Source organism: Myxocyprinus asiaticus, chromosome 12, assembly GCF_019703515.2.
Source record: "Myxocyprinus asiaticus isolate MX2 ecotype Aquarium Trade chromosome 12, UBuf_Myxa_2, whole genome shotgun sequence".
In the NCBI taxonomy this organism is placed as follows: domain Eukaryota; kingdom Metazoa; phylum Chordata; class Actinopteri; order Cypriniformes; family Catostomidae; genus Myxocyprinus; species Myxocyprinus asiaticus.
In genome coordinates, this window is record NC_059355.1 from 18887051 (window position 1) to 18900887 (window position 13837).

Below are 13837 nucleotides of genomic sequence, written 5' to 3' on the forward strand. Positions count from 1 at the left end.
AAAAGGTTAACCGAAGTATTCCTGAGCCCATGATCGAAGATCACGCACATTCAGAAGTGGTTTTTGGCCTTGCCCTTTATGCACAGAGATTTGTCAGGATTCCTTGAATCTTTTAACTAAATTGTGATCTGTAAAAGGGTTAAATGCCCCAAATCTTTCCAGTTTGTCTTTAGGGAACATTGTTTTTGAAGTGCTGGATTATTTGCTGACACATCTGTTAAGCAAATTGGCAGTCCTCAACCCATCCTTGCTCTTGAAGAACTAGGCTTTTTTTTTTTTTTTTTTGGAGGCTCCTTAAATACTACAACACAATTCCAACTCATCAGATTGTTATTAGTCCTAAATTGCCCCGTCTCAACTTTTTTGGATTAGTTGCATGCATCAATTTCAGAAATAAAACCCCCATAAATCTTCAAAAAAAAAAAAAAAAGAACAATGCAGCTGTTTAGGTAAAACATGACATACCTTGTCTTTATGCTGTTTTTATTTTAATACAAGTTAAAGTACATTTACAAATCACTCCTTTTTGTATTTATTTGTATTTTGCATAAGGTTTATTTTTTATTTTTATATATATATATATATATATATATATATATATATATATATATATATATATGTGTGTGTATGTATATATATAATTACACTTAATTATATAGTGATTTGAATTCAATTAATTGACAAATTAGTAATTTATTTTATCCCAAATTTGTCAAATTCTGTGATAGGCCCTAGCTCCCTTCGCCTCTTTTTCATTTCTCCTTCTAATCTATTTGTGGTTATTTACATACTGTCTTGAAATTCCTTCAGGTGATGCTGAAAGTAAAAATAGATTGTCTAAAATTGCTTTGCTTTTTAGGTACTATACAATAATACTACCTACAAATATCACAATGCTGTCAATAGAGGTTTCAGGGTAAACATTGTAATGCAAGATGTCAATAAGCATGATTAAATTTTCACTTTTCTCAGATCTGAAATAAACTGGTAAATCCTGTGTGTTTGTGTGTAGATTGCTGGTGTGGACTACATCTACTTCATTCAGAAGAACTCTCTGAACCGCAAAGAAAGAACTCTTCACATCGAGTCCCACAATGAAACCTTCTCCAACAGAGTCATCATCCATGAACTCTGTTGTTACTCGGTGAGAAAAGAGTAAAAGCCCCATCACTCACAAAATATAATATATTAAAGGAATAGTTCACCCAAAAATTATAATGCTCTCATAATTTACTCACCCTTATGCCACCTCATACTCGTAAGACTTTTCGTTCTTTGGAACATAGATGTAACCTATGATGTGTTTATCCATGCAAGTCAATGGGGTCCAAAACTTCCAAGCTCCAAAAGGACTTAAAGGAAGCTTAAAGTTAATCCATATGACTCTGGTGGTTTAATCCATGTTTTCTGAAGCGACATGATCGGTTGTGGGTGAAAAACGGACCGAAATGTAACTCCTTTTCACTGTAAATCTTGACATGATTTGAAGCTCGATTACACTTTCTTTACAAGAAGGGAAGTAATTTGAGTTTGAGACATCATAAGGGTGAGGAAATGATGAGTAGGGATGCCGTGTTGTGAGTTTTTGATAGTGAAATTACCATCTCAGAAAGAAATCGCGGTTAACCGGTTTTACGATTTTTTGCCGAAGGGCACAGCACTGATGCAAAAAACGCATATCAAAACTGAAAGTCATAGTGGCCATATTGTGGGATATGTGGATGCTAAGGGCAGCCCTACAATAAGAAAACTGATAAATACACAAAAATTAAATGAGGTATATAATAAGACACTCTCTAATCTAGGGCACGACACTGCTTATGTGCATCCCGAGCACAGTGATGTGCTTCAGTGTAACCAGGGTGCCTCAAAAGTGCGTAAATGCAAGATTATTGTGGGTGCGCAGCATGTAGCCTAGTTTAAGGCATCCAACAATTTTTTCCAACAGTTGTTTCTTTCTATGGCATAATTTACATCCGTCGTCTTCAGTCAGTCATTTAAATCCTAAAAGACAATTAAAGTCACTTTTTTTTGGTGGATATGAATCTGGTAGATCGAATTCCATATTTTGGAGTTTGTGTATAGTAGCCCCAGTTTCACATTAATTGAAAGTTCACGTTCAGTCTGCGACACCTTGCTAAGCACCAAACGCCCACCATCCATAACCATAACAACAGCTCCAGAACCCACACAGGCATAAGAGTTTTCACATTTAGGTGTAAAAAATCTTATAAATAACTCTTTTATATTGTATATTTATATATCATCTATATTATTTTTGCCACAATTAAATAAAGCATTTCACAGTTTTAACCGTGGATTCTAAATTCTTGCGGTTAAATTAACCGTGATATTTTTAATCGTGCGTTAATAGTGAAACTGTATAATCGTGGCATCCCTAATGATTACCATTACCATTTTTTGGGTGAACTATTCCTTTAAATGAGTAAATGACAAGTGTAATTTTTTTATGTAAAAATGCTTTTTCCTATCTCAGCTTAATATGCAGAGACAGCTATAAGTGAGCCATTTGTAGGTTGATTTCCCTAATAAGTGTTAACACTGTGGTGATATTAAAACATTGCTTTCCTTATTTTTGCATCCCGACCAGCACAAAACAGCAACATTTTGCTCAGTCAAAGGCGTAAGTTTGGGGTGGAACTGTCTGTTTTTCCAATAAATGACAGAAGAGGAGAGTGTTCAGGAAATCTTTTCAAAAACAGGCAATATTATTGCAATTTCATTTGGTGGTTCTAGAGGCACAGAAAAAAAAAAAAAAAAATATATATTTTTTTTTTTTTTTTACTATCACTGGTCAGGATGTTTATATTAGTAAAGAACAGTTTGCAGTGTTTCCAGTGAAGTTCTCAGTAAAAGGCAGAACGTGAGCTCTGTGCTCTGCACGCACTCACAGCATAAGTTCATTTTCTGTCAGGCACATCAGAATGACCCTCACATGCTCAGCCATAAATCCTAAAAATGTGAGTCCCTGTCACAGACTCTTCTCACGCCAACACAAACACTCACACACTTTTAAGTAGAACTGCAGAGAAGCCATAGCCAAACACCTCATGTCATTTGGTAAAATCACTCCCCTCTGCCACTTATTTCCCGGACTTTCAGCTTCATCGTACCACATTGGTGGAACGACCTTCCCAACTCCATCCGTGAAGCTGACTCACTCTCTGTCTTCAAAAAACGACTAAAAACACATCTTTTCCATGAGCACTTAACCAGTCATTAAAAAAAAAAAAATAAATTTAAATTCCTGTTGCACTTTATTCTGTTTTGAATACTATTATGATGCTAGTGAAATTTTGTGAAACAGCACTTTTCATACCACTGTCTCCTTAAGATGATTCGCTTATGTTTTCCTCTTTTGTAAGTCGCTTTGGATAATAGCGTCTGCCAAATGAATAAATGTAAATGTTATAAATAATGAAAAGCTTTTGGCTGTTCCGCGTAGCAACAAGTTTTGATTTTACAACTCAGAATTCCTAATCATCAGAGTCATGGTTTGGCTCTCTGCCTTTTTCTGTATCTGGAAAGAGGTGCTGAATGTCTAAAACAATTTGTGTCCTAGCATGGCTGGATGTTTTTAGTTCAGAAGGATTCTTTTGGTAACCCTGTGCAGTGCCAAAATAAAGGATCCTCATGCATCACACTCGAGTAAATGATTGGAGAGTTAATAGAGTCAGGGCCCCCAAGGCCTCTCCAGAAGTTTCTATTTGTAGGATTGTTAAAACAGAGCAGCCATGAGGTATCACCACCTTCAGTTCCCTCCAAGGTTAGCCAGTGACCTAAATGGGGCTGTTGAAATTCTCGTCTCACATATACCATACAGGAACCTATAAACCAATTATGCCATTTGCTTGCATGTTTCATTTAAAAACCACACAAATTGCTGACAGTTGCTCAGCACTTGTGTAAATGTTTAGAGAAGAGATTATCTCATGGTACAGTTTAAATTATCTGGAAAGTAATGAAAGAATTGATTTGTTAAAAATTGAGAAATGGTTCATTTTCACACACTTTACATCTACTGTAAACAGGATCAATAACCTGGTTATGATGGTCTAAATGTTTTCATAATACTAAGGCTTTGTTCACTTTGCTGTAATTCTGGTTTGTTTTTTAAATCCAATCTTTAGGATTGTGTGATTGTCCACACTGTTATTTACAGTTCATTCAGAAAGTATTCAGACCGCTTAATTTTTTTTTTTTTACTCATTTTGTTATGTTGCAGCCTTATGCTAAAGTGCTTTAACCCTTTAAAGCCTGAGCCCAAAATTCAGAAAATTCCATTCATATTACATTCATATTCATATAACATCACACACCTGAACTGTATATACCATATTGAAAAGAAGAACAATTCAAATGATATAAATATATGTATGATTACTTAAGGCTAATCATCCTTTATCAATAAGATTTCACACAGCAGTTTTTACAAAAATCTTCTCTGGCCACCATACTTCATCAGACAACTGCATTTTCAATCATTTTAATTACAAGCTAGAGGGAAACTTAGATTGTATGAAATATACATAATTTTGTGGGCAATGTAGAATAGCAGACAGATTAGAAATATAATCTATTGTTTAAAAGTTATGACCATTCTAGTGATTAGTGGAAAATGGAATAAAACAAACAAATTTTTAGAATGTTACGAAACATTTCACATGACCACTCCTCAACTCCTTTTGAGCACCTGTAATAAACAATTGAGATTGCATCTGAAATTGAAGGACACAAACACTGAAATATACATTTTATGTGTTCAGTAAAACACACACTTTATTTAATTTGAACATTAGAATTACACACAAATTGCACAGCAAAACATACAAAATCAAACTTTCAAACTATCTACAGTAAATACATTTTTAATAAAGAGTGCAGGAACATAATATATATAGATTCATAAATACTCAACAACTGCAAAACCTGTGGAAAGACAAGAGGGAGAAAAAGGGGAGGGGGAGGACAACAACACCAGTAAACACAGCCCAACCTAGGCCTCTTCGCGAAACTGGTCACACACAGTTGAGTGCCAAGACTGAAAACAGTTCCTATCGCGAACCAAGCAAAGTCTTTTGCCATTACATACCGGCGCGCAACAAGCTAATTTAGTTTTATTTTTAGTCCTACTTTTCCGATAGCATAGCCAACATCTCTTAGAGGACTCTTCAAATTTAGGGATATGGGCTGTGTGGAGTCATGACAAAGGAGGGACTACAGGCTTTAGTGTATGCAAAGGGAAACTTGCATGAATATCGATACCTCCCAGCTGACGAGCCAGGTTTTTTCTGAAATCTATCTGGGTTAAGTTCACCGGTCTACGTTCATCCCCTGGTGCCGCATGAATGTGTTGCCATTCCTTAATATGAAACTATTGACGACGGCAATGTCTATGAAATGGAAAAAAAGAGTCTTCCACCACTTCTGAGTTTTTTGTAGGACGTCGTAAGATTTTATCGTTTGGTCTGACCTATCAACACCGCCCATGTTTTTGTTATAATCGCTGATGACAGTGGGCTGGAGGACTACTTCTTTTGTCCAGTCACCATAATTTTTTACAAACCTAGTAATTTTGGTTGAGCCATTCGCATTGTGGAAATTGGAGAGGCATGTAACTGCACGCGTGTCCTTCCACTGAATTACAAGTATATTCCCCTCAATCCTTCACCACCTCATATCCCCACGAGCTGTCTTGCGTTCCCATCTTTTGATGTCTTTACATTCTGCAGGAAACAGTTTATGATTCACCCTGCATTTCCCACAGGCATTAGTTCCCATTCCTAACAACTTAACCATAAGAGCTGGGGATGTGTAAAAGTTGTCAAACCAAACATTGTGGCCCTGGTCTTTGAATGGCTGCAATAACGATTCAACTACTTTGGTGGCCAAGTCAGTGACACGCCCATCATGACTACCTGTGTAATCATTAAAGTCGAGAGTATATCCCGAGTCTGATGTTGCAATTACCCATCATTTAAAACCCCACCGAGTAGCCTTGCCCTTCATGTATTGTTTAAATCCTGACCGAGATTTAGACTTGACCATACATTCATCTATTGCGAGATTTTGGTTAGGATGAAAGAGCTGCTGGCATTTTTGTTTGAGGTGGTCCATAAGATAATGCAACTTCTTAAGGCGATCCTGATTATCCTCTGTGTTAGGGTCTACAACATGTTGAGCTGCTAAAAGAGCCTTGTAGCGGTCACGCAACGTAAATCCCCTCGCCCACGAGCCCTGAAGTGACTTGGTTCCCCAATGACGATGGGAATCAGGGAGAATTGAAAACCCCATGTAAATGAGCAACCCAAGAAATTTGTAAAATTCATCGGGGGTCACCTCCATCCAAGCTCCTTGGTAGCTGGAATATGACGGACAGTTTAGGACGAGCTCCCACCCCTAACGGTTTGTAAAGCTGCATATCTCAGCAACTACAGCCTGAGTAAAAAACAGCATGAAAAAGTCAATTTCTCGCAACATCATATTGGAGGTTGACCGCACAGCCTGACGCACGCTACCTAAGTCAATACCGAATGGATGGCTAGGCTTAAATGGGAGAGGTTTTGGTCCCTGTGAATTGATGTCAGAGTATGAGGGATAAGAAACAGATTCAGGGAAGCGTTTACACTTTCTAGCTGACTTGGGACCTGTGCAAGAATGGCTAGCCATACCCAAAATAATAAGAGTAACAGTGTTAGTGTTACTGTGAGTATCAGTCATATGAGAAATAGAAACAAACAATACATACATATTCATACATACCCAGTTGATGGTCTTGGCTGGGGATCAGGTTCCATCCCATCCTCCATCTCCTTGTGGTCCAGGTCTTACTGCAGTAGTTCCTGGTCCAGCAGATCTTCCTCCTGTGTGCTCATGCTCTCATGAGCCATGTCCTCCTCTGCTATGAACCTAAGCTCATCAGCAGTCAGCTGCCGCCTCTTCTTGAGGGTGCTGAGCTGGGAGCCATAGTCTCAATCCATCTCTACAACAGAACAAAAGTACAACAATTGGAAGCCAGCAGTGTGTTCTTCACAAATCCGTACACTGAATAGTCACCAAAGGCTTGCAGACTAACCAGAATGTCCAACTGCAGACAGCCCTCACACACTTTCCTTATGAACAGGAAGCTACACACAATCTAAAATCATGTCTGTGTGATGGATGGGTAAGGCTATCTGCTAAATTATAGAAAGATCTACCATTTTCAAGGGAAAATCAACAAGCTAGATAACTTATCTAACTAGCAGGCCAGTTTTCAGGCAGGTCTGAACAGTGTCTGCTCTCTGCCGCACATTGCTTCAGGCAGATTTTTCACAAGCGACAAAATTGGTTTCACAGAAACTGCCCAAAAAAAGGTTGATATAAAAAGAAGAGGCTTGCCGATGATGGTCACGTCAATTTTTCCAGAAAAAAACAAGCTAGCGCTACAAATAAATGCTTGGTAACTAAAAAGGTTTGACTATCTTCCACAAGTGACAAAATTGGCCAAAAAAGTTCTTGATATTTAGCTAAAAATTTACATAGTATTGTTAGCTAATGTTTATTTAGCAAGTTTCACAGAAATTTGCTTAAAAAAGAGGCTAGCTGCCTGTCCGATGAACGCCGACGGTCATGTCATTTTTCCCAGAAATAACTATCGTTACTCCTACAAATCAATGCTTCGTAACTAAAATGTTTTGACTTTCAATTGATAATATTGACAACACGTGTTCAATAACTTGTCTTACCTCGAAAGATCGCCTCAGTTTTCAATTTGAAGCAGTAAGTCCAATACTTGAGGTAATTTCCGGGGTATCCTCTCTGGACTCCGCTCAGGCAAATGGAGGATGATGCTACATTTATTATTCACACCCAGAACCAATCATATATGCTTTTAGCTTATATTGTCATGAGTATCTGGCAGTTTTCAGAAATAAAATCGGTGATTGGACGGCGAAGATATTGAGACAGGAACCATGGGAATAATTGTTCCCAAATCTGACGCTCCAGCTGGTAAGGGTTACATTTTTTTTTCTTTCACATAAATCTACACTCCATACCCCATAATGACTGTTGGGCCTCATGTATTCAGAAAGAAGACAAAGGCAGGCCTAACACTATCGTAAAACTTAACTGAGGCCCACATACAAAGTCATATCTTACTGATAAAACCCGCACCAAAATCAAACAAAGGGAGTCCAAAACAGATTACAAATCCCATGAAGCCTTGCTCACTAAAGGATCGAACTCTCAACTCCTATTGGATGAGGAAAACAACAGAATGGCCCTCAACCATGACGTCATCGGGAGTAGAAATATCTCTGAGATGCTTCCGGGATTTGCTTCCAGCAACTTTGCTCGCCGTGCGTAGACGCAGCTCATCACTGCTCTCAGGTGTAGCCTCGTGGCACAAGGAAGTAACATCCGACTTGAAACTGTGGCCATACAATCTCCATCTCGCTGGACGAGTTGAGATTGCTCTGTGTTCCACCGAACACTCTAATGGATCCGAAGGAGACCGCCGAGCAATCCGCATCTTCATCCGTTTGCCTGCAGAAATTAAGAGAGAAGATTTCTCTTCCCTCTTCAATCGAGTCGATGTCGCTGATTTCTCCGCCAGTCCGCTGAGAATCAGCAGCCGTACCGCTCGCCGACAGAGCGAGGAAACGACCTCCCGTCATCACCGAGCCTCGAGGAACCGAGTTGGAGTTAAACAACGGATGAACACACATTCTAGCTGCATCCTCATGCGATTCAAGTAAGAGGTTTACGTCTGGGTAGAGATAGAATATTATAGTGTGTTATTCTTGTGTATCAAGGTTATTGCTTGTACAGTTTACAGACCGCCGAGTCCGCTCATTGCTGCTAATAATACTTCAGGTAATGTACTTTTATCATGAATGAGGTCTGCTGTGTTGTAGTCCAATCACATTGGACTGTTGTGTATTTCCGCTATCGCGCGTGAGACCGGCAAACTGAGTTTATCCATTAAAGAACCAAAGACTGCGGGACGGTTTACGAGCCGTCCACCGTGTCTCTGAGTGATAAACTAACAGCTGCTTTCTCTCCCACGATCGTGAAACCAGCTTTAGTGCCGTCACTTTATTCTCTCTCTCGTACTAACTGCACACACGCATGCACGCACGACCCCTCACAAACATTCTCGCACACACTTTTGGCTAGTAGATAACTTTGTGATAAAGCTCAGCTTAGTCCCTAAGTTATCTTACAAGTGGAGACGCGGTAAACGGGCAGACGCCATTTACAGGTTTCTCTCCGCCCACATTCGCGGCCATATTCTCTGGCCGGAAATCTCGCGTGACATACTCTCCACGAGAGTCACGTCCGCTATTTTGTGTGCGTCACTCCTTACACACACACCTTCCTCTCATGGCTATAGGATTATTTTGGTTACCACATCTAATCATGTCATTGTTTAGTTTGTAGTTGTAAGTCGGAAGTTTATTGACTGCATTGTATTGATTATTAATTGATATTACTGCATAAATAAACTTTTATATTTCAAAGAGATGTGTTTTGGTTTGTTTTGCATACACCTGTGTCAAATGCTGACGGGATTTAGGGATGTAGTGCGCAACCGCTCCTGAGCGTAGCGCACTACGTTTACTGGAGCCCCGTATGAGGTTTTAATGAGTTAGATTCTATTATTTAATTTGAATTTTAATTAATAACTAAAGAAATATTTACTAATTATTTCTGATAGTAGCACTGATCTAAACAACCAGTAAAGCCCTACATGACAAAGCAGAAAAACAGATTTTTAATAACTTTGCAATAAAAAAAACTGAAATATCACATTGACATAATTATTTAGACCCTTTGCTATGACACAAATTTAGCTCAGGTGCATCCCATTTCTCTGGATCATCTTTGAGATGTTTCTACACTTTGATTGGAATCCACCTGTGGCAAATTCAATTGACTGGACATGATTTGGAAAGGCACACACCTGTCTATATAAGGTCTTACAACTGAAAATGCATATCAGAGCAAAAACCAAGCAATGAGGTCAAGGGAACTGCCTGCAGAGCTCAGAGACAGGATTGTGTTGAGGCACAGATCTGGGGAAGGCTGCAAAAAATGTTGGCTGCATTGATGGTTTCCAAGAGCACAGTGGCCTCCATAATTCTTAAATGGAAGAAGTTTGGAACAACCAGGACTTTATTGCCAGACAGAAGCCTCTCCTCAGTGCAAGACACAAAAGAGTACCTAAAGGACTCTCAGACTGTCAGAAACAAGATTCTCTGATCTGATGAAACGAAGATTGAACTGTTTGGCCTCAATTCCATGTGTCATGTCTGGAGAAAACCAGGCACCGCTCATCACCTGCGCAGTACCATCCCAATGGTGAAGCATGGTGGTGACAGGGGCGTTTTTCAGTGGTAGGGACTCTGGGGTACTGGTCAGGATGGAAGGAAAGCTGAACGCAGCAAAATACAGAGTTCACCTTCCAACAGGACAGTGACCCTAAGAGTGGCTTAGGGACAACTTTGTGAATGTCCATGAGTGGCCCAGCCAGAGCCCGGACTTGAACCCAATCGAACGTCTCTGGAGAGACTTGAAAATGGCTGTCCACCAATGGTCCCCATCCAACCTGACAGAGCTTGAGAGGATTTGCAGAAATTCCCCAAATCCAGGTGTGTAAAGCTTGTCACATCATACCCAAAAAGACTTGAGGCTGTAATCGCTGCCAAAAGTGCTTCAACTAAGTTCTGAGTTAAGGGTCTAAATACTTTTTTAAATTTTAATCTAAATTTTTTTTTATTTTTTAGTAAATTTGCAAAGTTATCAAAAATCTGGTTTTTGGTTTGTCATTATGGGGTATGGAGTGTAGATTGATGAGGGAAAAAATAAAATAGTTTAAAGCATTTTAGCATAAAGCTGCAACATAAAATGCGAATAAAATGAAGGGGTCTGAATAATTTCGGAATGCACTGTACATCAAATCTTTAGTTCAGACTGTGTAGTCGGTATCAATATATTTACATCAGTTACTATAGAATCGATGCAGGCATCAGCATGGTGTCAAGAGAGTTTTTATGGGGGTGCTAGTGAGCACCGTATGGAGTAGAAAGGTTTTTCTGTGCTTCTCTCCATATTCCAAATCGGCCATTTACTTAATGTTTTAACTATTTTGCCTGCATTACCTCATAATTCTCTACTCCTAAGAGATGCAGAATTACAAAGCCAAAGGCTGAAAGGGAAAAGAGGTTGGATAAAGCATCAAATGATATTGATGGTCAACTGCCCTCAGAGCTAACAGAGCAGGCCACTGTAGCTTTGAGGTCTGGTTACAAGGCTGACACGAAATCTACATATATCCCCCTGGCAATACGGAGTATGAGCAAGACAATGTCTGATCAATTCGACTATTTAGAGGTACCTTTGGCATCTACCCAAGCATCTTTGGTTCGCCTCAGGGACTGAATAAAGGAGGTGGAAAGTGCTAGCTCCGACTATGACCACCGCCTCTCACTCATTGAACAAACGAACATGAAAATACGGTCAGAGAATGAAGCTCTCCGCCTGAAAGTGATCAACCTGGAGGCTCGCTCCAGGTGGCAGAATATCAAAATTGTTGGCCTACCTGAGAAGATCGAGAACGGGCGCCTGATGGAGTTCCTGACTAAGTTTATCCCTGACCTGCTGAGTGCTTGCAACATCTCCAGGCCGCTGGAAGTGGATTGAGCACACTAAATGGGGAGGCAGCTCTCCGGAGAAGATGCGAGACTGCTTGTAATGATAGCTCAGATTCATAATTACCAAACAAAGGAGAAAATACTACTATTGGCTCACCAGCAGTTTCCTATGCGCTACAAAGGCAGACCGATTCACTTCTTTCCTGACCTCCCGGCAGAGATAGTGAAGCAGCGCCAGGCTTTAGACGATGTCCAAAAGCGACTCTGGGATGCCGGCGTGAGGAGCAGCTTGATTTACCCGGCATGACTGTGCATCACCCACGGTACATCTGATAAGGTGTTTTCTTCTCCAGGTGAGGCTGTGGCTTTTGCCGAGACTCTGGCTTGAACACTAATTATCCATATGCAGGCATGGCATATTCTGGTATGTGACTTTTTATTCTGCAATCACTCCAATTGGAACATTTGCTTGACCATTTTTCTTGTTTATATACATCTGTTCATACTATTGGAGAGGGAGCAGCAAGGCTCTTTTGTTAATTTAGCTGCAGTTTAGCTGTTCCGATGGTCTGACAACCCCTAAGTGAATCTGTGGGATGTGTGCTCTCTCTTTGTTTTATTGTTCTACTTTGGTTTACTTTTACTCTTATCAGTGTTCTACAAGGGTGTCATGTGTGTTCATTGGCACTTTTCAAACTCTGTATGCATCCTAGTTTACCTCCAAAGGGTGGTGGCATAACTTTTACCAGCTGGAATGTGCGTGGCTTGGGTCATGTAATTGCAAGAGACACATATCGGACCCACAAAAGAGAAGTTGCTTAGTTGCAGCTGGTTCGGCCAGATCTTTCTCTGACCTCACTGGTTCTTGACCTTAACCATAAGAAGCAGCCGTATAACTGGCACTTTCGTCCTTCCCTGCTCTCTGACGCATTATTCTGCCAATTTATTTCCATCAAGATTTTGGAATTCCAGGAGACCAATGACAACTCGGATGTCACAGACTCCACTTTGTGGGAAACTGTGATTAGGCCGTGATTAGGGGATATATAATTTCTTTTGAATCTTTGATATAAAAAAAAAAAGAGAGGCTAAGCGCCTCTTAGAAATTGAAGGTGAATTATCTCAATTGGAACCCACCTATAGAGCTTCCTCCAGCCCTTCCATCTTACAGAATATTCTTAAACTGAAGTATGAATATAACACCATTTTATCTGGTCAGGTATGGGATCAATTGTTTAAGATAAGACAAAAATATTTTGAGCTGGGGGAAAAGCCCCATAAATTACTGGCACAACAGCTAAGAGGCTTACAAGCTAATAAGAGAGGTTCTAAGGGGGGGGGCTGGGTAGCTCAGCGAGTGAAGAAGCTGACTACCACCCCTGGAGTTCGCGAGTTTGAATCCCAGGGCATGTTGAGTGACTCCAGCCAGGTCTCCTAAGCAACCAAATTGGCCCAGTTGCTAGGGAGGGTAGAGTCACATGGGGTAACCTCCTCGTGGTCACTATAATGTGTTTCGCTCTCAGAGGGGCACGTTGTGCGTGGATGCCGCGGTGGATGGCGTGAAGCGCCACACGCGCTATGTCTCCGCGGTAATGCGCTCAACAAGCCACGTGATAAGATGCACGGGTTGACGGTCTCAGACGCGGAGGCAACTGAGATTCGTCCTCCGCCACCCGGATTGAAGCGTGTCACTACGCCACCACGTGGACTTAGAGTGCATTGGGAATTGGGCATTCCAAATTGGGGAGAAAAAGGGAGGAAATAAAAAAAAAAGAAAGAAAGGTTCTAAGGTGGCTGCTCTTTGCTTGGACGTGGAGAAGGCATTTGACCAACTGGAATGGGCTTATATGGTGAGGGTGTTAGAGGAATTTGGGTTTGGTAGTCGTTTTGTGTCGTGGATTACAGCATTGTATGCTCACCCAATTTCCTCCATCCTCACAAACCAGGAAAGATCAAAATCGTAACTTTTTGCAGTCGCTATCGAGCCCCTCACAGTTAGTATTAGGAATCATACATCTATTGAATCTCTATGATTAGGGAATATAGACCATCACATCTCCCTATATGTGGATGACGTTGTTCTCTTCTTATCACGTCCTGAGCAGTCTATCCCCATTTTGCTAGATCTTTTAAAGTCTTTTGGTGAAGTCACTGGTTATACAATTAATTGGGAGAAG

General features: G+C 40.4%; 1 protein-coding gene across 2 annotated transcripts in view; it reads left to right on the forward strand.

The window, feature by feature from the left end:
- Positions 1–13837, forward strand: part of si:dkey-237i9.1 (SEC14-like protein 1) — a 110103-nt gene that overhangs the window by 62936 nt on the left and 33330 nt on the right. For both annotated transcript variants that reach the window (XM_051712053.1, XM_051712054.1), the window contains exon 4: positions 1013–1144. In XM_051712053.1, coding sequence (XP_051568013.1) covers positions 1013–1144 — 132 coding nt within the window. The remainder of the gene's footprint in view (positions 1–1012; positions 1145–13837) is intronic.